General features: G+C 36.6%; 6 protein-coding genes and 1 long non-coding RNA gene across 10 annotated transcripts; 1 reads left to right on the top strand and 6 right to left on the bottom strand.

The window, feature by feature from the left end:
- The first annotated feature begins 39 nt into the window (after positions 1-39).
- On the top strand, positions 40-5,647 carry LOC106388389 (WD repeat-containing protein 11). 3 transcript variants are annotated; one of them, XM_048752788.1, is made up of 20 exons: positions 40-1,011; positions 1,087-1,435; positions 1,511-1,598; positions 1,698-1,879; positions 1,969-2,105; positions 2,209-2,275; positions 2,359-2,506; positions 2,581-2,701; positions 2,778-2,853; positions 2,924-3,106; positions 3,234-3,394; positions 3,492-3,597; positions 3,670-3,874; positions 3,982-4,244; positions 4,312-4,433; positions 4,520-4,664; positions 4,740-4,832; positions 4,901-4,974; positions 5,170-5,223; positions 5,309-5,647. In XM_048752788.1, the coding sequence occupies exons 1-20, from the start codon at positions 83-85 to the stop codon at positions 5,541-5,543; spliced, it is 3,738 nt and encodes a 1,245-aa protein (XP_048608745.1). In that variant the 5' UTR covers positions 40-82; the 3' UTR covers positions 5,544-5,647. The 3 variants fall into 3 exon arrangements, with proteins under 3 accessions (XP_048608745.1, XP_048608744.1, XP_048608743.1); XM_048752787.1 differs by having other exon boundaries at positions 1,087-1,598; positions 2,584-2,701; XM_048752786.1 differs by having other exon boundaries at positions 1,087-1,598.
- Positions 5,648-6,012: 365 nt separating this feature from the next.
- On the bottom strand, positions 6,013-7,515 carry LOC125584388. The gene is made up of 2 exons (XR_007321339.1): positions 6,587-7,515; positions 6,013-6,419 (listed from the first exon to the last, which is right to left on the bottom strand). It is a non-coding gene; the product is annotated as an uncharacterized LOC125584388 (long non-coding RNA).
- Positions 7,516-8,479: 964 nt separating this feature from the next.
- Positions 8,480-11,329, bottom strand: LOC106388392 (hydroxymethylglutaryl-CoA lyase, mitochondrial). Of its 2 annotated transcripts, none has more exons than XM_013828449.3 (8): positions 11,047-11,329; positions 10,357-10,718; positions 10,059-10,238; positions 9,805-9,885; positions 9,542-9,705; positions 9,149-9,285; positions 8,955-9,070; positions 8,480-8,875 (listed from the first exon to the last, which is right to left on the bottom strand). In XM_013828449.3, the coding sequence occupies exons 2-8, from the start codon at positions 10,711-10,713 to the stop codon at positions 8,624-8,626; spliced, it is 1,287 nt and encodes a 428-aa protein (XP_013683903.2). In that variant the 5' UTR covers positions 10,714-10,718; positions 11,047-11,329; the 3' UTR covers positions 8,480-8,623. The 2 variants fall into 2 exon arrangements, with proteins under 2 accessions (XP_013683903.2, XP_013683902.2); XM_013828448.3 differs by having other exon boundaries at positions 10,357-10,842; positions 11,047-11,297.
- A 1,482-nt stretch (positions 11,330-12,811) lies between these two features.
- Positions 12,812-13,477, bottom strand: LOC125582949 (zinc finger MYM-type protein 1-like). Its single transcript, XM_048749423.1, has one exon. The coding sequence runs from the start codon at positions 13,475-13,477 to the stop codon at positions 12,812-12,814; it is 666 nt and encodes a 221-aa protein (XP_048605380.1).
- A 1,717-nt stretch (positions 13,478-15,194) lies between these two features.
- Positions 15,195-17,128, bottom strand: LOC106388393 (protein N-lysine methyltransferase METTL21A). The gene is made up of 9 exons (XM_013828450.3): positions 16,883-17,128; positions 16,688-16,785; positions 16,530-16,597; positions 16,334-16,453; positions 16,043-16,116; positions 15,926-15,974; positions 15,736-15,837; positions 15,532-15,643; positions 15,195-15,454 (listed from the first exon to the last, which is right to left on the bottom strand). Exons 2-9 carry the CDS (start codon positions 16,777-16,779, stop codon positions 15,334-15,336), a joined length of 738 nt encoding a protein of 245 aa, XP_013683904.1. The 5' UTR covers positions 16,780-16,785; positions 16,883-17,128; the 3' UTR covers positions 15,195-15,333.
- A 1,178-nt stretch (positions 17,129-18,306) lies between these two features.
- LOC106385513 (Holliday junction resolvase MOC1, chloroplastic-like) lies at positions 18,307-19,740 on the bottom strand. The gene is made up of 5 exons (XM_013825427.3): positions 19,239-19,740; positions 19,029-19,134; positions 18,890-18,942; positions 18,685-18,816; positions 18,307-18,602 (listed from the first exon to the last, which is right to left on the bottom strand). Exons 1-5 carry the CDS (start codon positions 19,566-19,568, stop codon positions 18,432-18,434), a joined length of 792 nt encoding a protein of 263 aa, XP_013680881.1. The 5' UTR covers positions 19,569-19,740; the 3' UTR covers positions 18,307-18,431.
- Positions 19,741-20,390: 650 nt separating this feature from the next.
- On the bottom strand, positions 20,391-22,982 carry LOC106438484 (transcription factor MYB104-like). The gene is made up of 4 exons (XM_013879650.2): positions 22,534-22,982; positions 21,831-22,184; positions 20,879-21,737; positions 20,391-20,805 (listed from the first exon to the last, which is right to left on the bottom strand). Exons 2-4 carry the CDS (start codon positions 22,137-22,139, stop codon positions 20,675-20,677), a joined length of 1,299 nt encoding a protein of 432 aa, XP_013735104.1. The 5' UTR covers positions 22,140-22,184; positions 22,534-22,982; the 3' UTR covers positions 20,391-20,674.
- Between the last annotated feature and the right edge of the window lie 1,115 nt (positions 22,983-24,097).

The following is a 24,097-nucleotide window of genomic DNA, read 5'->3' as shown; positions in this document are numbered from 1 at the left end:
AGTTTCTCCCTCCAAAACTCTAAAAACATACTACAAATCATCCTACAATTCTCAAAGAAAGCTAATAAGAGAAAAAAAAAAAATGAGTTCGTCCTCTAATTCTATTCTTCCTGGACCACCTAGCCGAAGCAACTTATCAGCTGCCGACCTCAGCACCTCCGGCCTGCTCGCGTTTGCTTCGGGTCCTTGTGTCTCTCTTGTCGACTCACAGTCTCTGCAGCTCATTTCAACCGTCTCCCTCCCTTCCCCTCTCTCATCTGCAAGTCCTACAGTGACCTCTCTTCGGTGGGCTCCTCTTCCACTCCGTCGTCAGCGAGGTGATCCCTTCTCCTCTCAACTCCTCATTGCCGTGGGTGATAACCTCGGCCGCATCGCTCTTGTTGACTTTCGCGTCCCTTCTGTCCGCCTATGGCTTGAACAAGACTCTGACGGAGGCGTGCAGGATCTCTGTTGGGTATTGGCTCTACCGGAATCCTACATCATTGCTGCCATCTCCGGTTCATCTTCTCTCACGCTTTACACGGACTCCGGACACGTGTTCTGGAAACATGACTCATCTCCTGAGTTCATATCCTGCATCCGCTGCGATCCCTTCGACTCCACCCATTTCTGCCTTCTCGGACTCAAAGGGTTTCTTCTTTCCGTTAAACTTTTTGGGATCACTGAAAACGATGTTACGTCCAAGGAGTTTCACATCCAAACGGATAGCACCGATCTGCAGAAGCTAGAACGTGAAGCCCTTGTTAGTAGCAGCAGCAGTAGTCACTCTTCAACAGCCGTTTTCCCTTTTTATTCTGCGAAATTCTCTTTCTCACCACACTGGAAACACATCATCTTCCTCACCTTTCCTAGAGAGCTTGTCGTCTTTGATTTACAATACGACGCAACCCTCTACGTGGTTGCTTTACCTCGTGAGTACGCCAAGTTTGTAGATGTTTTGCCTGACCCAAACCAAGAGTTTTTGTACTGCCTTCACTTTGATTGCAGGCTCAGCATTTGGCGACGACAAGAGTGAGAGCCACTCTCTCATCTCTGTTTGGTCTTTTTTTTCTCAATGTAGTCTTTTTTTTGTTTTTTTTTGTGCAGAGGGGAACAGGTCCATGTCTTGTGTGGAATCGAAGAGTTGATACCAGCAATTGGTATTTCTGCACCGTTGCCCTCTCTTCTGTCTCTTCTAATCTCCCAGTTGGACTCAACCCTCCAAAACATTAGGAAGATCCATTCAGATCCTGTTCTGGATGCTTCAATGGTCGATGATTCTTTTTATTTCAGTGGAGATGATGATGCTTTTCTTGGGTTCAAGACACATTTTATATCTATATCTGATGATGGTAAATTATGGAGTTGGATTTTGAGCGTCAAAAGAGATAAAGACTCTTCTAATCTTCAGAGTAATGACAAGCCACTAAAGAGCTCAACTGATACATCTTTTGAGGTATATGTGGCCAAATCAGAAAACATCTCTACCTTTATAGATTGTTTCTATTTACAGAAAATCTCTTTGATGCAGATCTCTTTAGTTGGACAACTGCAGCTTCTCTCGTCAACAGTGACTATTCTTGCGGTACCAACCCCTTCAATGACAGCAACATTGGCTCGTTAGTTGCATCAACGAACTCAGTAATTTTTGTATATGCTTACATAAAAAATGAAAATCGTCAAAAAAGTTGATGTATTGTAATGTAATGGTTATGAAGGTGGAGGGAACTCTCCTGCTGTAGTAGTACCTCTCGTAGCTTTGGGAACTGAAGCTGGCACAATTGATGTTGTTGATGTGTCTGCAAACGCAGTAGCTGCAAGTTTCTCTGCACACACCAGCCGTATCAGGGGTTTAAATTGGCTAGGAAATTCGAGACTCGTTTCATTCTCTTGTAGTCGGGTAAAATAAAATATTTATTTCATAGGGGTCACACTATGTTTTTTGTTCGATTTTTTGAACAACGATAATGTTTGCTTTTGCGGTGCCAGGTGAGTACACGAACAGGTGGATTTATTAATAGGCTCGCCATCACATGTCTTAGGAGTGGCGTTAGTAAAGGCTTTCGAGTTTTGCAAAAACCAGAGCGAGCTCCCATAAGAGCTCTAAAGGTTTCATCTTCTGGGAGGTTGGTCTCTTTTTTTTTTTCCCCAAGGAAACGAAATAGAGCTCGCCGAATAAAACAAACCACCCTTGGTTTTTAAATAAAAATAAACGTTTGTTCTTACTAGGTATCTTCTTATTTTATTCCGTGGTGATCCGGTAGAAGTGTGGGCAATGACTAAAAGTCCAGTGATGGTAAGTTAGTTTCTTACGTGTTTAAAAAAATATTTATGATGAAATAGAATTGTATTTACACTATGACTTGTACCTTGATGTAGATTAGATCACTAACTCTTCCATTTACGGTTTTGGAATGGACGCTCCCAACTATTCCAAATTCAGCTGAAAAGAGCCTCTCAAAACAGCCTTCTATCTCTTCTAACCAAGAAACAATTGTCTCTGGAACTCCAAAAGCATCAGATTTTAGTGAGCTAGTTTTTATAATAATTCTTTTCATATTTACATTGAACCTTATTATAAAAACAATGTCTTTCCAACAGAAGTTGTTGGCACTGCTGATGGACAACTCCAAGATGATACTTCAGAAAGTTTTGCATTCGCACTAGTAAATGGTGCACTTGGCGTTTTTGAAGTTTATGGACGAAGGATTCGAGATTTCAGGTTGCTTTTGGAAAACATTCTCAGAGTTTTTTCTTCATCGTGCTCTGACATTGTATATTCATCTTTTTTCTTTTAGACCGAAATGGCCGGAAGCTTCTTTCAATACTTTTGATGGGTTAATTACGGCTATGGCATATCGCGTGCCTCATGTTGTATGTATTCTTTCCTCTTCATGTTATCTCTAATGAACTTTAAGAAACATCTTAGACAATCATTTAACAGGTCACAGGTGACAAGTTAGGAAACATACGGTGGTGGGATGTAACATCCGGTAACTCTTCATCGTTTAACACATGCAAAGAAGGAATAAAGAAGATCAAATTTTCACCCATCTATCATGACAGTATTAGCAGAGGACGGATCTTTGTGCTATTTTTTGACAACACCTTCTCCTTCTACGATATTGTAAGAAAGTTTTTTGACATTGTTATAATAAGATATTGTTTTTTTCCCCTGATAACTCTACCTGTAATGTGCATAAACAACCTTACAATTCCTCTGTAGACAGTGATGCTCTTATATTTTATTGTAGGATTCGCCGGATCCATTAGCCATTTCCCTTATAAGGCCTCAAATACCTGGCTCCCTTATACTTGAACTTGATTGGTTGGCCCTGGGAACTAGCCGATTTGACTCCCTTGTATTGTGTGTTGTTGGAACTGATGGTAGCTTCCGCCTGGTCGAGGTCCGCGTGTAAGTGATTCATGTAACATCATACAAATGATATTTGAGAGTAGGCAAATCAGATGCATAGTCATTGATGTTCCTAATTTAACTCCTGTTCCTGTAGAAATGAAAAAATGATAACCCAAAAATCCCACACAAAACCTCCCAAGGAAAAATATCGTCCAGTACCTTTATGCACTCCTATGCTATTGCCTGTATCACATGCCTTGGTAAGGTATATTAATATTTTGATTTCAAGTGGATCATAAATACCTTATCTTATAGTATATATACATGTGTAGGCATTTCGGATGATCTTGCAACTGGGGGTAAATCCATCTTGGTTCAACACATCTAGTCAATGTATTGGAAAACGATCACATTCTATTCCGGAAAGAACTTCGTCTTCTAAAGATCTTAGCAGTTCCATGATTGATTTCCCACCAATCGGAGACCCTGCCGTGATAGAAATATTGCTTAAAGTACTAGAACCATATCGTTTAGAAGGTTAAATTCATCTTATTTCTTTTTCCATCATATCTTGTATGATTTTCTATATGATGATTTTACATTTTATTTCTGTAAGAAAATATTTAAAATTCTTATGGCTACAGGCTGCCTACTAGATGATGAGAAAGCAAAACTGTACTCCAGACTAGTAAATAAAGGTTATACTGCAAGATTTGCATTCACGGCTGCCATTTTTGGAGAAACTTCCGAGGCATTTTTTTGGTTAAAACTGCCTTGTGCTATGAACTATGAAGCCAACAAAATTAAAAGCAAGATTTCCACGAAGCATTTTGAAGAGGCAACTATGCTAAATAAAATTACATCAAAGGGACCCTCAGTTTCAGGATTTGAGAAAATTGGTTCTCTGGTTAGTCATCTAGTGGCATAAATTATAAATAAATAGAGTGCGCTAATATTTTGGGGTTGGTGAACAGGGTGAAGGCCAGCTAAAATTAATGGCTTTTGAACAAAATGAATTATGGTTATACGCTAGTGAACGAATCCCGTGGCACGAGAATCTAGGAGGGGAAGAGGCCATTCAGAACCGAGTACACGAGTTAGTTATCTTCAACCATATTCCTTTCAGAACTAAAAAGTGATTTAAAAGATTTGAGCCTAACATACATTTTCTTTGATGATCAGACTTGTATCAGTTGGGAACTTGGAAGGTGCGGTCAGTTTGTTACTCTCCACTTCTCCAGATAGCTCTTATTTCTACCCCAATGCACTGCGTGCTGTTGCTTTATCTACTAGCGTGTCCAAATCCCTCGTTGAGCTAGCGGTGAAGGTATTACCACTGTTTTTTTTTTAGTGAATCATATAACATGAATTATTTATTTCTTAACATGGTTTCTGAATAAAGGTAGTTGCAGCCAATATGGTAAGACCAGACAGATCACTTTCTGGAACTCATCTTCTCTGCTCAGTTGGAAGATACCAAGAAGCATGCTCCCAGGTTAGGTTTTGTTTCAATGTTAACAGGTTTTACATCCCAAGTTTGTCTATATGTTTTCCTCAATGCAGTTACAAGATGCTGGTTGTTGGACGGATTCTGCTACATTGGCAGCTACGCATTTAAATGGATCTGACTATGCAAGGTGTCCCCTACTTTTTTTTTTACTGTATCGATTAAATTTAAGAATCAGAACTTTCATTATCAAAATGAAAGAAGAAAAAATGTCACAAGAATAAAATTCCCAAAGAGACCTATCTGGAGGCCCTCTAGACCTATATATACATACATAATTACTTAGGAAATAAATTTAATTGATGTTTTTACTTATTTTACTTAGAGTGTTGCAGAGGTGGGCAACACACGTCATGCAAACTGAACATGACATTTGGAGGTATGTAATGCTAACTCATTTTGAGAAAACGCACACCCTATGAAATAGGTTTCAGGTAAACTTAATCTGGATTTCGAAAGTGTAGGGGTGTGATGCTATATATAGCGATAGGAGCATTTGAGCAAGCTTTAGCAGCATTTCGCAAAGCTGAGCAGCCCGAGACAGCAGCTATTTTCATTTTAGCTTGCCAGGAAACTCTAGCAAACAGTTGGAGCATTGATGATGACAATGCAGACGTGATAGCAGTTACTAAATGCTATGAGTTGTATCAGGAGAAGCTGGTGCATATATGCATGGATTCACCAACTTTTCTTCACTAAGGTTGTATGTATACTGTTATGTAAGAATCAAAACCTCCAACGTCACAATTTTTATTTTAGTGTCATCCTCAAGTATACACAAACTATAACATGCAAAGTTCGTAGTTGAGGTATTTATAGTTAACAGTTCAAACCATTGTAAATGGTTTATTAAATAACAACAATAGCAATTTAAAATCAAATATGATATATCTGGGAATACATTTGAAAGATCCACATATAATCTGTGACAATTTGTGGTTGTATATATCTCTTTTATAAAACGAAATATTTTATTAAAAAGTTAGATATGTTTTCAGGGAAGATTACATAAGCATTAATGAATTTTTTTTTGGAAACAAAGATGGACAATAAGTTATCTTGATACCATAATGATTGGGAGGTGGATGAGGAGTCAATTCGAATTTGGTGATGAGTAACTAGTGGTTTAGAAGTGCTTATGTCTAAATTTTTGTCTACAGCACAAATCCATTCCAATCATGATTTAGAGATATTTTTATAAAGCTGCATATATTTTTCGGTGGTGTAAATGACGACGTTAAAGGATTTCGACCTATAAATAAAGTTTAACCGTGGTCTTATAATACACTTTTACACTTTGCTATTTTATTCATTGTATTCGAAACTTTCCCGTCACATTGTTCGCCCACCCTGTTCGTTCCATTCAACCGGAGTGGATTGGATCACCGGAATCCTAAATCCACCCTCCTTGGATCCACAAGTGGCTCTGATACCAAATTGCTAAGGTCCTTCTTCAAAGCCAAAGAGAATATACACACGCAAGTACTCAAGAGATCTGTTGTTAGAAAAGTCTACTTTTTATGTTTTTCTCATTAGCTTACATAGCTAAACGATGGAAGCAAACGGGGTCATGACCTACAATAAGAGAATAAGGGAAAGTGGAAGTTATCAACTTCCTACAAAATGGAAAAGCAACAAAGTGGAGAACTATCCTTAAAACTAGGCCACGTATGAAATTCTTTTTTTTAGTCCACGTATTTTTATTAGGTTTTTAGAGCTCAGGTTGTGTGTGATGAACAAACCCTTTAGGCGAAATGGTCTTGAACTGATATGAGAGAAGGACTGATGAAGAATAGTATGAACTTGGACAGAAACAAGAGATTTAAAGAGATTAAGAGATTTAAGTATGAGAAAGAGAGAGTAAAGGATTCTTATCCAAAAACATACTTTGTATTACGAAGAAGGAGGAGAAATCTCCTTCTCTCTCTCAAGAGAGTTACAAAATGTCTATACATGCTTATTTATAAGCTTACAAGTTTGTGAATCATAAAACCCTTAATCTAATGGCTGATAAATTACTTGAAGGGATGGATAGCTAGGATGGAGTGTTGAGTTTGGAATTTGTGTGATGTCTTGTGATTGGATGAGAGATGATGGTGCCTGGTTGGTTGATTCAATTCTGGTCAAGGCCAAGAGCTGGCTTCTGATTGGCTGCTCATAGGCTCCCATGAACCTTCCCATGTAACAGACCATATACATGGTCCATGCTCCTTCTCCTTTACAGCTCACGCCAGCTCATGACAGCGTGGAATTATCCACAAACGTCCTCAAGCTCAAACAGATCAGGTCACCTCTCTTTTTGCTGAACCGGCATCCTATCTTTGCACTTCTTCGTTTCAGATTGATCTGGAACAAGTACAGTCGATGGTATGGACCGCCTGTTTGTACCTCATCTTATTTGTGCACACCTCGTCCAAACATCTCCAAAGGTCGAACCTGGCTCGGTTTTGGCCGCCCTAAGTTTGTAGGGTCCATTTGCACCGTTTGTACCATCTGATTGGCTCGGATCGCCCTATTTCTGCACCATCACCCAACTATCGCCAAATGACGTCTAAGTCCCTCTTAGACTTGACCCTATCTTTGCACCAGCTTCACAGTACTCTTAAGACTCCTCTGAAGCCCTTCTAAAACACTCTTGAAGCCTGACAGACAATCTCTGGAAACTTGTCATATTCTTGCATAAGACCCAAATTAAACTCAACTTCTTCTTTTGGCTCCATTTCTTTTTTCAAATTAACAATTTTATTGTAGGAAACTTGGCTCAATTGACTTAAGTAGGACCATGTCATCAACTCTACTTCCTCTGTCATCAACTGTAAATCCTATGTTCTCGTCTTCATCACGCGGTATCCTATAAAACTATACATGTAAATTAGAGTTACTTGTCAAGTGGGTGGGGAGAACTTTTTGGGAGAAATCATGGTTTTCTTGTGGTGTGTTTTCCTTATTTCAAGCTTAAGAGTAGCTGAATTTTGTTGGAAGAGAATTGGACGAATATCACAATTCCTATTGATAAACTACAATATTGTTATGTGAGGAAGAGGAGAAACAAATGTGAAGGAGAAGCAAGAAGAACTCAATTCAAATGAAGACTCTGTATTAACCAGTGGGTCTTGAGATGAGAAGCAAGTTGAAAGACACGGAATCAGATGAAGAATGGTTTTCTGTAAAAGTCTGTTGGATAGCTTTAAAGAAGATACATTGAGTTCATTTGTAGCTAGCTTGTATTAGAGATTGAGCCATGAGGCTTGAGGAGATATCGAATGGGTTAATCCATCGATTTTCAATTGATCTTTGATACAAATTGTAATTCGTTTGATTGATTCAATATACACGAGACTGTTCTATTGTGATCGAGTTTGTGAGAAGTATGCGAGCTCAAACTCTATCATCCTACTATTGTTATAAGTGATAAATCAGTTAATAATCGGTTTACACTTTCAAGTCATTGGTATAATTCATACTCAAATAGTGTTTTAACAAAGTATCGGATATCTTAAAGAATCTACTCACCACTAGTTTTTTTTTTCTTTCTGATCAGTGACTACCGATTTAGAATTGTTACGTTTCTTTAATTGGCACAGAAGCACGTTATGTTGTTCAGCGAGATTCATACTTATAATAATATGACATGGTTTGCTTAAATAAATTCCACTGCATCATTTATACCAACGAGCCATTAATATATCATCTTGAATATATAGAAGTTGTATTTACTTTCTCCTTGGTCTTTTATTCATATGAAGTTTACATATGTGAACAGCCTCTTTTATAAACACTCAAATCTTGGAGGCATCAGCTGTGACCCGACGGTTGAGGGCAACGGCAGCCTTGGAACCGTTTGGACGGCCAAGATGCTTGCTGATGAAATCTCCAGCAGCTATAAGCTTTCCCAAATCCACATTGGTTTGGACGCCTAAACCGTTCAACATGTAAACCACATCTTCTGTAGCTACGTTTCCTGAAGCTCCTTTTGCATATGGGCAGCCGCCTAATCCAGCGACTGATGAGTCTACTATGTTTATTCCCATCTGTATTATTTTTCGATATATCAATAACACATGTTAGTCTCAAGCCCACACTATAAAATGAAATCTTCTTCAATCTTACTTGGAGAGACACCAAAATGTTTGCAAGAGCTTGCCCATAGGTATCGTGGAAATGAACAGCCAGCTTTTCGGCTGGCACAACGGCCATCACAGCTTCAAGCATCGGAACCACAGTACCTGATTCATTCATATATGACAAAAGAAGATGTAAGACAAAACAGAGAAAATTGATTAAGTAAGGGAAATAGAAATTACCGGGAGTGCCGATTCCTATTGTATCACCAAGAGAAATCTCAGAGCAGCCCATGTCATAGAGCTCTTTTACAACATGCGCCACTTTTGAGGGTGGAACCGCCCCCTCTACTGGACACCCGACAACGCAAGATACATACCTTCAACATTGGGAAAATAACCATGGTCATTGATTAATTAGAACCAACTACAGTAAGGTCAAACAGGTTTATTCTACAACAAACAAGGATATACCATATTCTCGTTAATATCGCATTTAAATGAGAGGTGACAAACCATAAAGCGTTTGAAAGGCGAAAAACCACAATCAAACAACACTATTAAAGTACGAAAAACTTGCGTGGGCATATATATATATATATATATATAAAATATAAAGAAGCAGAAGAAACGTACCCACGGACAGGAATGGAATGCTCCTTTGCAGCGGTGACAACAGCACGATATCTCAAGAGACTCTCTTCAATGGTACAGTTGATATTTGACAAGGAGAATGACTCAGAAGCAGATGCAAAGATTGCAACTTCCTTGGCACCTGCAGATACAGCCGCTTCAAAGCCCTAACAAGAAGCAAAAGCATATTCTATGTTGTTTGGTGTTCGAAAATAAGAAACAAGAATTCTTATTGGAGAGAGAGAAAAAAAAAAAAAGTAGCACACTTTTAGATTCGGAGTCAGAACCGGCAATCGAGCCCCATCTAGAGCATTTACTCCATCCATTACAGCCTTTGCATCTGCAAGCTACAAGTCGTAACAGGAAAAAAATTTATGTTCAGTCAAAGAAACTAGTTTCATCTGTCTGTCGCAGAAATAAAATTGTTTCTAACATCTAACTGGTAACTAACTTCCATTTTATAAAAAGTCAGTCTGTCTACAGCAAACAAACATTACAAATATATATAAACAGCATTTACCTGGGGAACCCATTTAGGTGATACAAAGCTTGTAGCCTCGACAACGGGCAATCCAGCAGAAACTAATCTCTGAATAAGTTCCACCTTTACAGATGTGGGTACTATATTTTTCTCGTTCTGCAGACCATCCCTTGGACCAACTTCAACAATCTTCACAAACTTCGGTACCCCTCTAACGAGCTGAATGTCACACAGAAGCGGAATAATAAGAGAGATAAATTTTAGAAGATGAATCATGTTGGAGGCAATGTAAAAACAATAAAAAAAAAAAACAGTTTTCCAGCGTTAAGAAAACTACTTTGTTACTTGAATGTGAGATGCCATTCTCACTGCTAAAGGTGTGAAACTTATGCTCCTGAAAACTTTTGGATTCCCATAAAGTCCCAGAAACTGTGGAGGAGGAGTTTCTTCCAGAGAAAGAAATACTCCGAAGCAGAATTTCTCCTTCAGATACTTTCCGAGTATGCCTTTTCCACGGGAATGACTCTTTACCAAAGCTCTTATCATCATCATCATCATTGCAAGAGTTAGAGGTGCTGCAATCTCTTCCCCGGATCCAACGGTGACCCATGCCGACATCATCCCTGGGGCGACAGGCACCGGATGAAAACCTCTGGATCCTGTCAAAAGCAAGTGGCTCCTCCAAACTCGACATGGTGACTGGAATATAAGCATGATGCAAATGAGTGTTGTTTGTTAAAGTCTTGCAGCACCTTAAAGAATGGGCTCTCCTCACCCCATTCCACTGCATTTTCAGCAATATTTTTTGGGGGGGGTTTTTTTTCTGGACAAAAATGGTCAGATCCATTGCTCAAAATATGTTTCAAGAAAATGACAAACAAAATTCCATTTTTTTACATTGGCCATCGATGAGAAACTCAAAAGGGAATCCATAAATTCAAGACGAAATACAAGACAATCGTAACAATCATTAGTGATTTAATATAATCAGCGAAAAAAAAAAAAGGGAAGAGACGCAGAGATTTACCGGAGAAAAAGAGTGATTGGATCCGATTGACGACGAGAAGAAGATGGAATATGAAATAAAGAAAGAGCGTTCGATTTCGGGAGAAGGACGCGGCAACTTTATCTCCTCTAATTCTGGTTGGGAAGCTCCCTCTACCTAAACATTCATTTTACACCTCAATAAATAAACTTCTTTCTTTCTTTCTTTCCCACTCTTCTTCACTGATTGGACTATAAATTTTAAATAGAGTTTGTCTAATTCCTCATTTTTTTTAATGATATGGTGGAGGCTTGTTTGAAAATTGACATTGGAACAAAACTCTAAACAAGTGGAGTGTGTGTGATAACGTGAATGTTTTTAATAATTAGAATGAATTTTGTTCATGTTTTGGACTTAATAATATGTTATTTTATCTCAGTCAATGAATATATTATTTTATTCAATATCATAGTATTCAAATACGAAAAATATAATTTTCTAATTACTTATCATATAATCACTAACTCTAATTATTTTATGATATCGTCAATTTATTGCAAATAAATTTCCATAATAGTTTCATATTTACCTAAATGAAATTTTCAGTGTGGAAATCCCTTTGGATCTACTACTCCCTCTGTATTTGAAATACTGGTGTTTTAGAATTTGCTTACATATTAATAAAAATTAAATTCACATTTTTATTTATTTATTTTTGTTTTGTTTTTAAATTTTGTCTTCCTGGTATAATTATATCACTCATATTTTTGGATTTAATTTTTTAATTTTAAAACGAAATAAATTAAAGTTTAAAATATTGATCTTTCAAATACAAAAACAAAAGTTAAACATCAATATTTTGTGTATGGGGGAATAGTGATTAATGAAAAGTTTGATAATTTATAATAATTATAATTTAGATTCTAAAAATGTGATTTAATATAAAAATATGAAAAATTAACTTGTATAAAATTATTTGTGTAGCAAAATTATGTTTCGCAAAAAGTATATAAAATGGTGTAGTATTGTTTGGTATAAAATTTTTTTATAGTTTATAAAAGTAATAAAATAACTTAGTATTAAAATAAAATTTTGAGTATAATAACTAAAAATCATTTATCATCAGTGGAATGTATAATTTACTAGAGTATATTAATATTAATTAATACCAACTATGATTTGCTGGATTGTATTTCAATTTTTTTTTTGGCACATTTTTCAAATTTTAAAATATTCACCAATAAATATTAATTTACTTTTTGTATGTTACATTTAAAAGTGTTGTTCTCAAATATCTACATTTTGACTTTAGAAATTTTATTTTATATTTATATTTGTATTGTTTCACTATTTTAATTTATTTTACTTATAAAAAAAAAGCAAACTATTTTTCTTATTTATTTTTATATAAGTATTTCTTGCATCAAAATTTTGATCAACTAATTCACATATATCAAGATCTTATTAAATACTAAGTTTAAGATATCAAAATTTATAGAATAAGTTTCGACAAATTAAATTTGATGATTTAAGCCTCTCCGAATTAGTAATAAAAGCAACTAAGCTTTTCAGAATTTATAATTATGGTGACTTGTTAAATAAAAACTCTGACTATGTGTTATAGGTGATTATCCCAAACGAAAATATATTGACCAAATGACTTTATTAGTTGGTCAATTAGCAGAGCCGTGCGAAGGTTTAATGGGGCCTGAGGCGAATATAAAAATAGGGCCCCTTTATAAATTTTTTTTTATCATAGTACAATATATATTTGAAAAAAAAATATTAAGACAATAACTTTAAAAAACTAAGACAAAATTTTTCTTCCCTCTTTTTCAATAAACTCTTTAATCAAATTATCATAATCTAGATTCCTAACTAATTCTCTCTCGATCGATATAATTGCTAGACCATTTAACCTTTCTTGTGACATGGTTGATCGAAGATAAGACTTTATTAGCTTTAACTTGGAAAAGCTTCTTTCAGCAGTGGCGACAGAAACTGGAATCGTCAATAATATTTGATAAGCAATCCATGAGTTTGGATAAGACTCTTCCCTTCCTTTCAAGAAGTTCAAAACTTCAAGAGGTCTCTTGTAATCTTGTGGCAATGCCTCTTTTAGAACCATCAGTTCAAAACACAAATCATTCCCAATAACATCAGAATGATTTACATGCTTTAAAGCTGCTTCAAGATTGGTACAAGATGCCATCAAACTATCTTCACTCGCTGATTTCAGTTTCTCCAAATCAAAGAGAAAACCAAATGTTTGTTCATATTTCTGAAATTGCTCAAACCTTGTTTCAAGAGAATAAAGAGCTTGATCCATGACTTGGAGGAAATAAGAAGTTCTGAAGCTCTCTTCCGGAGATAGATCTACAAACTCATCAACTAACTCTGGTTCCTCATCAAAGAACCTTTTCCTTTTGATGACACGCTTTTTCTGTGTTGGGAATGTGGCTTCAATCTCCATAGCTTTTGCAATTTTTTTAACATCTGTTTTTGCACTTTCAAAGCCTCTCTCTCTATAATTCCGAAAAAAAGAAAGAAGTCCTTCCAACTGGGAAACAGCACCTTCAATGTTCATTTTTTCTGACTGCAAACTCTTGCTTACGGTGTTAACAGCAAATAACAGTTTGTACCAAATCACCATAGACAACAAGAATTCATAATTTCCAATCCCATGTGTCTCGCTTGTAACAAGACACTCAGCATCGCTTTTTGTTGTCGGATCCTTAGTAGTCTCTGCTATATAAATTAAAGCATCTCTTATCTTTGGAGCTTGAAACCTTATTGCCTTGACACATTCAACATGACTTTCCCACCGTGTTTTCGATAAAGATTTAACTGTCAAACCTCCCACCATATCTTCTAAAATTTTCCACTGCTTCGTTGAAGATGCAAAGACGCGATAAATACGCTGAATTATCCCAAAGAATGAACTAGCTTTTTCAGAAGTGCTTGCCATATCACAAAGAGCAAGATTAAGACTGTGACACCCACACGGTGTATAAAATGCACGTGGATTAACATCAAGAAACTTTTTTTGTACTCCTTTATGTTTTCCCTTCATATTGGATCCATTATCATATCCTTGTCCCCTCACATCATCAATATTTAAATCTAGAGAATGAAAAGCCTTTTTGGGGGCCCTAAAATTTTTGGAAATTTGGAACCTTTAAAAAACTATATATTTTGGTGGCCCTAGGCGAAAGCCTTTTTAGATACACTTGAAGCACGGCTCTGTCAATTAGCCAACATATGCAACCATATGTGTATATTCTACCTAACCTTGACTGAACTTCTAATTATTGTGATTAGTTAATTATATAAATAATATATTATTATTAGAAACTATTATATTCCTTATAGACTTATAGTATAATCGAATGCTCTCTCAACAAAAACTTTAAATTATTATAAGAAATAGACATTTATCCTCCAAATGTTTCTTAATGACACGAAAATTACTACATGAAAATCAATTTCCTTTTCATGTCTACTTATGCTATGTCTTAGTTCAACTTATTTACAAATGTTTTAAAATGAAATAACAAATTTTGGTGGGACATATCTAAAATAGAGGATGTAGTGTTAGATTTCGTGGACAAAACAGACAAAATCAAAAGAGAAAGAATTTGGCTTATGCGAAATACAAAGTTTCAACGATCCTTTATTACCAAAACTCGAAGCCGAATTTTCATAAACTGGCAAATTCTATTAAAATTAAATAATTTATTGACAGTACAGTTCATTCGTCATCGTATGGTACAAAAGAAATCATGATAGAAAGATATCTCCTGGCAACAAATCTTGTCAGAGCTATTGGAGATGGTAAATCAACTAGAATTTAGTATGATGACCCGGGGATCTCAGTTACCAAGCATGTTAAATCAATTGGACTGCCAACAGAGAACACCCGTTAAGCCAATTATTGGACGGTCGACAAAGAACACTTGTGACCTGAATTATAGTATATAGCCAATCGGGTTCCTATGTAATGCTTGATTTTGTCTTCTTTAAATTTAATGCTATAACAATTTACAAATCTCGTTATAAGGTATGCTAATCTCTTTAGTGTGACTCAGAGATACATGAGATTGATATCACAACTACTAGGATCTGTTCAGAAATTACTTTTGAAGGTCACGCAATTATTAGCTCCAGCAACTATCAAAAAGAAGATAACGTAGTTGCAACAGTTCTTCACCAACCGGTGTGGATTATCTTCAAAGCATCCACAATGTCAATGCATACTTTCACCAAATGTATGCAGCTATAAAAACATAAAAGGAGGAAACTACTCCAAATATTATGCGTTTCCTTATTTTATATAAGAGTAATCTCAAATATAACACCTTCCAAGTTCCCCACGGTACACCTAGTCCCAGGAACTTCATTCATCAGCATCCCGTGCTGAGAGCCTTCCTTCAAGATCGCTGAGTCCATCCTGAAACAATATTTAATTTAGTTTTACTTTGTGGCACAAATGAAAATCGAAAACGTTGTTGTGGCTGACAAGCTTACTGTCTAGCCCGTGATACGTATGCTAGTATGAACTTGCAATTTCCATGTCCTCTGATCCGAAGAAGCTGTTCTACACTGTCAAATAGCAACGGCACGCTAGATTGCTGAAAGCGTACACGTACTGTCAAGGCTATCTTTTTAAAATAAAAAAAATCATAGGAGTTCCGAAATTGAACCAAAACCAAACCGAACATAAAAGGATATAGATATCAGCTCCAAGAATAAGATCAAAGCCATCACTGTGTTTCTGTAAGATTTCACCAAGATGATCAGTGTTTCCCCATTCTAGCTTTGCAGCCTCTAATTCTGTAGATACAAACGGGAAACAGAAGAAACACATCAATAGCATGTAAAAGATTGAGAATAAAAATGGCAAAGTTAATTTCTTTCTCACCAGCGGAGGGGCTTGAATGTTCATGAAGCTCGATGTTTTTCTTCAGTATCTGAAAAACAAGACCTGATTACGTTCGACCAATGGTGAATAGAAATCTTTAGCAAAAAGCGACGTTACCTTGAGCACTTCGTCGTTGTGGTCAGTAAAAACAACTTTGCGGCAAAATCTGCTACAGAGGACTCCTGTTATACCTGGGTTATAATAACAAGATCAAAGATCAACGACTACAAATGAATTCAAACGAGAAAAACAAAGAGCCTCTACGCTTTGGGAGAACGGTCAATAATATGTCATCAAAGACCAAATGTTCCAAGGAAATAAAAAACATTTCTATCACGGATTGTTTGTGTTCACTGTATCAAACATTACTACTAGGATAAAAAAAAAATTAAAAAAAAAAGGACTTACCAACGCCAGATCCAAACTCCAAAACGGAACACCCTTGGAGAATGTCAGCATTATCTGAGAGATAACCGTTCATAAGCATAGCACCAGGCCAAACCAGTTGCCCTGTTAAATCAAAATCAGCTGCCCAACAAGATAACTTATGTTAGATAACTAACTACAAAAGTAGGTCGGTCGATAAAAGAAAATGAAAACTCACTTGAAGCTGATTGGAGACAGTAGAGCTCAAGAACGTTGGACCCAAACGTAAAGGTCGTCAACTGATAACTGCATTCAAAAACCATTGTGCTTACTTACTTTACTTACTAGGGGCAAACCAAACACTTGAGTTAATCAAAAGCCAAACAGTTGAAATACTCATCGTTGACGAAGAAGGACTCGTCTAAGCAAACTATATCTTCCTCTTCCTCTTCCTCTTCTTCTCTCCCTTTCTCACTTTCGCTGCCCATCTTTGGCTGCAGAATGTAACGATGCCCCCAATAAACTGTTCAGTTTCTTAGATTGAATCCCAAATAACTCGTGTTCATAAAAGAAAATGGGCAAGCAAGGTACATAAAAGAGAAGCGGAAGGCGCGGCAACAATGGCGTCGATGGGCTACAGCTTGCGGCGGTGGGAACAGAGAAAAGTGCGATTTAATTAGAGAGCATGCTCCTCATCGTTTTGGGGGTTATTTCATTTTTGTTCCATTATTTTTTTATATAAACCGGTTGTGGATCCAAACCACCAATTTTGACTCAACTCAACCCTAGATGAGAGCACTGCAGGATTCTTATCTTTTAGCTTTTACTTCAATTTTTTATATCTAAATTTTGTTCATCAAATTTTGGAAAACCTTAAAGGTAACAAACATCCAAAACAAACAAAATAAAACAGCAAATAAAATTGGCATACAACATGTTTTGAGTTACATTTAAGATAATCCATGATAAAATTTAATTTGAAAATATACAAAACTGTTTACAATAATCAAATATTTTAAAATTTTCACTAAATAATTTGCTAGCAAAAGTGATTTAGCAAATTTATGATTTTCCAAGTGAAGAGCTTTTCATTGGTGTAGCGGTCCGATCGACAATAGCCCTCATCTTTTCGTGAACGCCACTACGAGCGGTTGCGACTAAAAATTTAACCTGTTGCCACGGCAAAATACGGCCAACTACATCAATCACAAAACACCACCAGTCTGTTTTTCTTGACGCTGCGTCTGATTGCAAGGGGTAAAATAAACGCTAAATATTTCAGCGATAACTGCTTCTCTTATTTTGTACTTCCGGCGATTCTCTCGCGACCATTTTAGTTTTCCGCGTCGTTAAATTTACTTCGGTCAAGCTGTATTTTCTTTGCCGCTGCCACTGGTCGCACGTTCACGAAAAGAACATGGCTAATAATATTGGGATATCTAGAAGATCATTCAGGACACAAGGCAGTCGCTTGCGCACTACTTTACTACTACATGCCGTTGCTTTCTTTTCAAATATCCACTTTTACATCTACGCTTCACCAAGCCGCCACAGCTACTTATTCTTCTAATACTGCCGATTCATCAAGCCGCAGCAACTACTAATACTCCAAACAAATTTCTGCAACTTTGACATCATTTCGCTGTTTGTGGCAGGTAGTACTATTTTTTATTTATTTTACTTTTTATTATGAAAATATAATATGATTTGGTAAATTTTTACTATTTGTTCTTTTTTTTTCAAACTATTATTGGTTGGTTAACCTGGGGTGAATCCAAGAAAAAGGTCTAAAAATAAACTTTAATTTTGAACAATTCCAAATTAGCTCTTCCAGCCTCAAGTCGAAGGAAACAAAATCTTTCAAGCAGTCACCCGCAAAAACTAAGAATCCTAAGCCATCATTCAACATCTCCATCCCTATTATACACTCCATCACCATTTCATGATCATAAAAAATGAAGCAAACATCAGACAGATTCCATGTTAACTTACAGCTTTTTACCGAAAGCCCAATATTTGATCTCGAAATGTTATTTAAAAGTCAGTTAGCAATGGTAAGTACCGACTACAAATCAGAATTGTTTGATAAGAAACTAATGAGTTGAGGAGAGTGAAAAACATTACAATGACTAGCTTTCTACTAAACCTCAGAGGAGACAAACTCTTGAGGCGTGTACAACAATTTCGCGTGTTTAAGAGTTTCCCCATATGCCGCAATGAGCAGTGCTTCAGCTCGACCATGGTCCTTTTTCCTCTGGAGTTGCGAACTAAGCAGAGGAAACAAGTCCGATGCAACTCGTCTACTATCATCCTGTAACAACAAAATACTACTTAGTTTTCAACTTAGATTGATTTTAAATCATAAAACTTTCGACAATTTTAAAATCAATCACCTTTGTGCAGTTACCACCAGCAAGTTGAAAATGCCTCTTCCACAAGGCTGAAGGAACGGGGACAACCGAAAAGCCTGACGTAACAAGTGTTCCTATCCAAAATCCAAATCCAAAACCTCCGCTATACCAACCCTAAGACATATAAATCACACAGTCATGTATGAAATAAATATCAAAATCGGAGAAAAAAAGCAGTGTTATTGACCTGTTTCCCATCTTTAGGAAAGGGAGTTGACTGCTCTATATACGCCGTACTTCCTGCATTGTGTAGCACAAATTGCTTCTAAGCCAAAAAAAAAAAAAACACAAAAACAGAACAACATTGTGAAACATCATCTTCTTACCAGATGGTATATCTAAACTTTGAATCAACTGAACTATTGACTTTGCATCCAAACGTTTCCGCACTCTTTTCCCAACTAAAACCGGCAGGTGAGGAGTATCAAAGACCTAAATCCAAACACAATCAACTTTGTAATGATGAATTTATTCAACTCACAACTCTGAAATTCTCGTTTAATAAGAGAGAACCAAATCCTCGCAGGGAGACTGACCTGAGCTTCAGAAGAAGCCAAGACGTGGTTAATTTTCAAGAGAGCCAAAGCACCGGACAAGTCTGGGTCTACCCCAATGACATAACTCGACTCCCGAGTCACCACGTGTTCTTCTGGTGAGGGAAGAGTGAGAGACTCCAACCATTTCTCCTTCAGCAACGCTGCGTCCACGGCTTTCGTCTTTGTAGGAAGTGCGCTAAACGCGAGGCTCCGCCGCCGCCGGAAAGGAGCAGCGAAAAACGGCGGCGAGTGAGAGAGGAGAGGTCGGAGCTTCGAGAGGAGGAGACTACACATCGGAGGATGTGACGCTTGACCGTACGCCGTTGGCATTAAAAGAGGAGTGTCCCCCAAATTAAATTAGATGAGCCCTTTTTATATAGAAGTGATTAGAGACTGACCGGACTTATCTACCTTTATGTGGCCTGGCCTCACTATTTTCTCTGTATTTCGTTTCTAAAGGCCCAAAAGAACTGTTGTCTAACTGTTGCCTATCTTGCCATGAAATGGATTTGTCTAATTCAGTATTTTTTTTGGAACAAAGTCTGATATACTTTTCCAGCAAAAAGAAAAAGCTCAAATGCTCTCTTTTTTTTTTCCTATTTTAATTAATATTTATTTAAATTTAAAAATAGAGTAAAAAACCACAAAACCAGGGTCAAACAAATAATTACAAATTTATCAAACGGACTATCTAACCCGAGTCCATATCCATCCAATAGCTAGTTTTCATAAAACCATCAAAGCCTTTGTTTCCAAGACTTTTATTTCGATTTTATTTGTTTCTTTAATTTATTTTAGACTGTTAGAAAATCCTATGGTCGAACCTATATAAGCTCAATTCGGTTCTCTTCGTAAATTACCGAACTTTTATGAATCTTGCAGTTTTTCAATTTTTTTCAAAACTATTGTCAAAGTCTTTAGAGTGTTGTGAGAAGCCGCTCTCATCAAAGCCTACTTTTACAAAGCTTTGTGGTGTCTATGAATTCATATTTGTCCATTGCATTATCAATCCATCTTGTCCATTGCATCCATTGGTTAAGCTTGAGGGAGTTACACAACCGGCAAGCAAAGTATACAGCTATGAAAATCATCTCATACTGTTCTAGATTATGATCTGATTATTTATGGGCAAGTTTCATGGTGAAAAGCATGTACGCAGCTATGAAAATCTATTTGGAGATCCAAAAATAGCTTGGCATGATCAACAAGACGTTTGATCAAAAATCTTTAGAATCCTTACATAACATAATCTCGTGCAGCAATAATGCTTGCTTATAAAACCGACTAAAAACTAATAGGTCGTTATTTTTGTAAGGCCACAGTACTGATTGATTATACGTAAAGACAGACATACTAATCTACTCAGAGATCAGAAGTGAGAGAGAGAGAGAGAGAGCTCTTTATGCGTGTCCTGCCATCGAGAGAATCCTCCTCTTCTACTTGGTGTAGTCCCTATCCTCACCAAGAAGTTGTCTTATCCAATCACCGCCCTCAAAGGATGTGCGTCTCTCATTTGAGAAAGTTGGACCAAAATGAACCAAATCGGTTTCAGCACTGGAGTTGTGTCCTGCAGATGGAGAATAGGGAGCTTTGTATTAAATACGCAAACAATGATGCCTAAAGAGGTTAAAAATGATCACCTGCTGTGTTTGCGGTGGCTGGTGTAATGTCGATATGGCCAAGCAGAGAGGACTGAAGCAGCGGGGAATCTGGATCCGTAGTAGTTGTCTGTTTTTCCCCTGATGATCCATAGACAACTGATTCCAACAATCCATCACAGAATGAAGATGGACACTCGGATGGTGTCGGGTCTGTCAGAGGGGACGACAGGACTAAAGTATTGTCTGACTCAATAGCCTGCATTGGGTTAGAGTGTTGTGCTTCCCAATCGCCAGGCTCCTCTTGAGTGTCAAAACATTGGAATGAAGGGAGCTCCAACTTCTCAGCCCCGTGAATGAGAGGCTCAGAAGGAGAAGAATATGTAGTAGCATTGCCAAGAAAATGGCTATCTGGTGCAACGTTGAACTGTCCTGGAGTGCTTTCGACAAAAGGAGAGTTCCAAAGCTGAGCACTATGTTCGTCTGTAGCATAACCACCCGTGTAAGGAAACGCGGTTTCTGGTTCTCTGAAGCGTTTGCGGTTAGGCGGTTGGTGGTAAGGAGATGCAATCACGTTGTAGATATTAGGCTGAAACAAGCCCGGATTCTGTCTCATCTGGTTGCCCGTGGGAACACTGCTAAGCATCGACTGTAAGAAGGAGGAGCCACCATTGAGTTGTAAGTGCTTGAAATTAAGTTCAGGGATCTCGAGACAGTCAAGCTCCAAAGACTCTTGACTATGATGACCGTCCAATGAGTCTGCGTTGTGACCATTTTGAGCTGCGGCGTTCATGGCTTGCTCACGAACTTCATCAGGGTAAATTGGTAAGCCAAGTCGCTGCAGTCTCTTAACTCTCGTGTTCCAGAAATTCTTGATCTCGTTATCCGTGCGACCAGGTAGCTGAAAAGAAAAGGAAACAACACACACACAAGATTTAGAGCAAAAACAAGATTTAGAGTAGAGAAAGGGGAAGCAGAGTGTTTTATTACATACTTCAGTAGCCATTCGTGCCCATTTGTTACCCATGGAAGCATGAAGTTCGATGACACGCTGCTCTTCCTTGTCGGTAAAAGAGCCTTTCTTTAAATCAGGCCTGAGGTGATTCACCCAACGAAGGCGGCAGCTTTTGCCACAGCGAGAAAGGCCAGAGTGTTTTTGAACAGCGTTCCAGTTACCATCACCATGTTTGTCAACATAAGCTATCAGAAGTTGGTCTTCAGCTGATGTCCAAGGGCCTTTGTGAAATGCTTTGTCTATTGCGAATTCATCGCCTGATCCGGAATCATGGCGAACTTTACCCATCTTGCCTGAGTTTCATATATCATTCTAACACTGCCGACCCTCTCTCTGAACAAAAAAAAAAAACAGAATCTCCATGTAAAACAATGTACAAACTCGTGTTCAAAACAAGGTACTAATCAGAATATTATATTTAAATAATCCAGCAATAACACATAATAAATAGAAACAGAGGATTCAAGAACAATCATCTTCATCGATTTATATAGCTCATTTGGTATCTGTAAACAGGCTGCAAAATCAGAATTTTCATTAAAATTTGACAATACTGCTCCTAAGAATAAGATTTGAACTAAATGCGACACGACTCTTAAATACTCACAGTCTGAATAGATTAAGAATTTCTAAACATGAGATTAATAAGTTTAAATTAAAGCGAACTCCGAACTGGGGGTACCTGACTGAATCTCGAACAGCAAAACTCTCAGCTCTTATTCTGTCAAAATAAAATCCCACCCAAAACAAAAACCCTAATGGAGAATTGAAGTGTTCCTAATAAATCGAAAACCTAAAAAAAAAAAGAAGGGAGGTAAACCTGAAATGAGTTAAACAAAGAAACAAGCTAGGAAATTCATTTGGAGAAGAAAGAGAGAGAGAGAGGAACGAACAAGAAAATAGGAACGAACTGTTTAAATAATAACAAAATTAAATTAAAAAAAAAAATCAGATATTCCAGGAGAAGATCTGCAAAAACCGGAATTAGAGAGACTGGTAAAAACGGCGATGAGATAAGCGTGGAGATTTAAACTCCTCTTTCGAATTTCTTCCCCTTTTTTTTCTCCCTCTCTGAGAAAAGTGTGTTTTTTTTTTTGCGTTTTTAGTCACTTTCCGGCACCTGAGAATCCAAACGAAGGCAGTAATATTAATTCGCTTTCACTATTTATACGTTCTGATTGTGTTAACATATTTCATTTAATCAAAGGTAAATCGTGTTAAAAATTACTAGCGATAAGACCAAATCAATTTCTCCAAGAAAATCACAATTTTTTTTTGGAGTAATTTTTTTTTAAAATGACCGTCATTTCCAGTTTAACACAAAACTAACTCAATTAACTATTTTCTTTTTTTTTCATACCAAAAAAAACTCACACGGAAATACTATCATTTTATAAGAAAATTATAAATAACAGAAAAACAAATATCTATAGGATTATCACTAGTTACAAAATGCCAATTCCTACAATTTCCTGAAAAAATATATTTTATTAATTTTAAATTATAATATAAAATTAGTTTTCACCAAACATGTTATTTACTGATTATATTATTTTAAATATTTAAATATTAAAAGGTTATGAACTATTGGTTATAAATTGATTGGGTAATATTAATTAAATGAATATCTAAAATTTAAAGATTTTCATTATCTTAATTAGTAACTAAAATTTATAGATAAAGTTAAATAATATGTTATATACTAGCAAATGTCAAATTGAAATTAACTATTTTGAACTTATAAAATAAATATTTAAAAATTAGAAAATTAAAATTAGATTGGTTGTTTAGTGATAAATGAAAAAAAAAATGAGAACTTTAGAATTTTTTTTTCTGTTATATAACAGCGTTATGGTGCCTCACTCTCAGAAAAACAAATTAATCTATTTAAATACTTGATTTTTATTGTGAAAGCTTTTTCTTCCACATTTGACTTTGTTCAAGGCAAATCATCTATTCATTTTTCTAGTTTTTGAAATACATGAGGGCTTGGTATTTGTTGCTGTTCTAGGGGAAATTATTTTTGATTCGAATATCTTATTGGTAAGTTTAGGCTGTGAGACGGTTCATAGGCTTTGACTATGGTGGCACGTGCCCCCACAAGTTTTTCAATATTAACGTTTTTGTACGTAAAAAGGCAAGGAAATTAGCTTGATTAAATGGTTTAATAGCATTGTGCACCCACTGATATCCCAAGTTCGATGCTTTTTTGTCCATTATTTAATTTTGCACCCACTAGAAAATCC

The sequence above is a fragment of the Brassica napus genome, chromosome C3 (assembly GCF_020379485.1).
Source record: "Brassica napus cultivar Da-Ae chromosome C3, Da-Ae, whole genome shotgun sequence".
Taxonomy (NCBI): Eukaryota; Viridiplantae; Streptophyta; class Magnoliopsida; order Brassicales; family Brassicaceae; genus Brassica; species Brassica napus.
The sequence above is the reverse complement of the archived record's forward strand: the minus strand, read 5'-3'. Positions and strand labels throughout refer to the sequence as shown.

Bases quoted from the DNA above. Each gene is read 5' to 3' on its own strand.
- LOC106388389 (XM_048752786.1), top strand. From the start codon at position 83: ATGAGTTCGTCCTCTAATTCTATTCTTCCTGGACCACCTAGCCGAAGC. The intron at 2,106-2,208 runs GTTGGTCTCTTT...TGTTCTTACTAG, and splicing joins AAGGTTTCATCTTCTGGGAG to GTATCTTCTTATTTTATTCC. The intron at 2,276-2,358 runs GTAAGTTAGTTT...ACCTTGATGTAG, and splicing joins TGACTAAAAGTCCAGTGATG to ATTAGATCACTAACTCTTCC.
- LOC106388392 (XM_013828448.3), bottom strand. From the start codon at position 10,809: ATGCAGTGGAATGGGGTGAGGAGAGCCCATTCTTTAAGGTGCTGCAAG. The intron at 9,071-9,148 runs GTAATTTCTATT...TGAATGAATCAG, and splicing joins AATAGGAATCGGCACTCCCG to GTACTGTGGTTCCGATGCTT. The intron at 8,876-8,954 runs GTAAGATTGAAG...AAAATAATACAG, and splicing joins ACATTTTGGTGTCTCTCCAA to ATGGGAATAAACATAGTAGA.
- LOC125582949 (XM_048749423.1), bottom strand. From the start codon at position 13,477: ATGGAGATTGAAGCCACATTCCCAACACAGAAAAAGCGTGTCATCAAA.
- LOC106388393 (XM_013828450.3), bottom strand. From the start codon at position 16,779: ATGGGCAGCGAAAGTGAGAAAGGGAGAGAAGAAGAGGAAGAGGAAGAG. The intron at 15,975-16,042 runs GTAACGTCGCTT...CTTGTTTTTCAG, and splicing joins ACAACGACGAAGTGCTCAAG to ATACTGAAGAAAAACATCGA. The intron at 15,644-15,735 runs ATATCCTTTTAT...CAGTACGTGTAC, and splicing joins TATTCTTGGAGCTGATATCT to GCTTTCAGCAATCTAGCGTG.
- LOC106385513 (XM_013825427.3), bottom strand. From the start codon at position 19,568: ATGCCAACGGCGTACGGTCAAGCGTCACATCCTCCGATGTGTAGTCTC. The intron at 18,943-19,028 runs GTAAGAAGATGA...TACACAATGCAG, and splicing joins AAGTTTAGATATACCATCTG to GAAGTACGGCGTATATAGAG. The intron at 18,603-18,684 runs GTGATTGATTTT...TTGTTGTTACAG, and splicing joins CTGGTGGTAACTGCACAAAG to GATGATAGTAGACGAGTTGC.
- LOC106438484 (XM_013879650.2), bottom strand. From the start codon at position 22,139: ATGGGTAAAGTTCGCCATGATTCCGGATCAGGCGATGAATTCGCAATA. The intron at 21,738-21,830 runs GTATGTAATAAA...TTTTCTTTTCAG, and splicing joins GGGCACGAATGGCTACTGAA to CTACCTGGTCGCACGGATAA. The intron at 20,806-20,878 runs GTGATCATTTTT...CTCCATCTGCAG, and splicing joins AGCCACCGCAAACACAGCAG to GACACAACTCCAGTGCTGAA.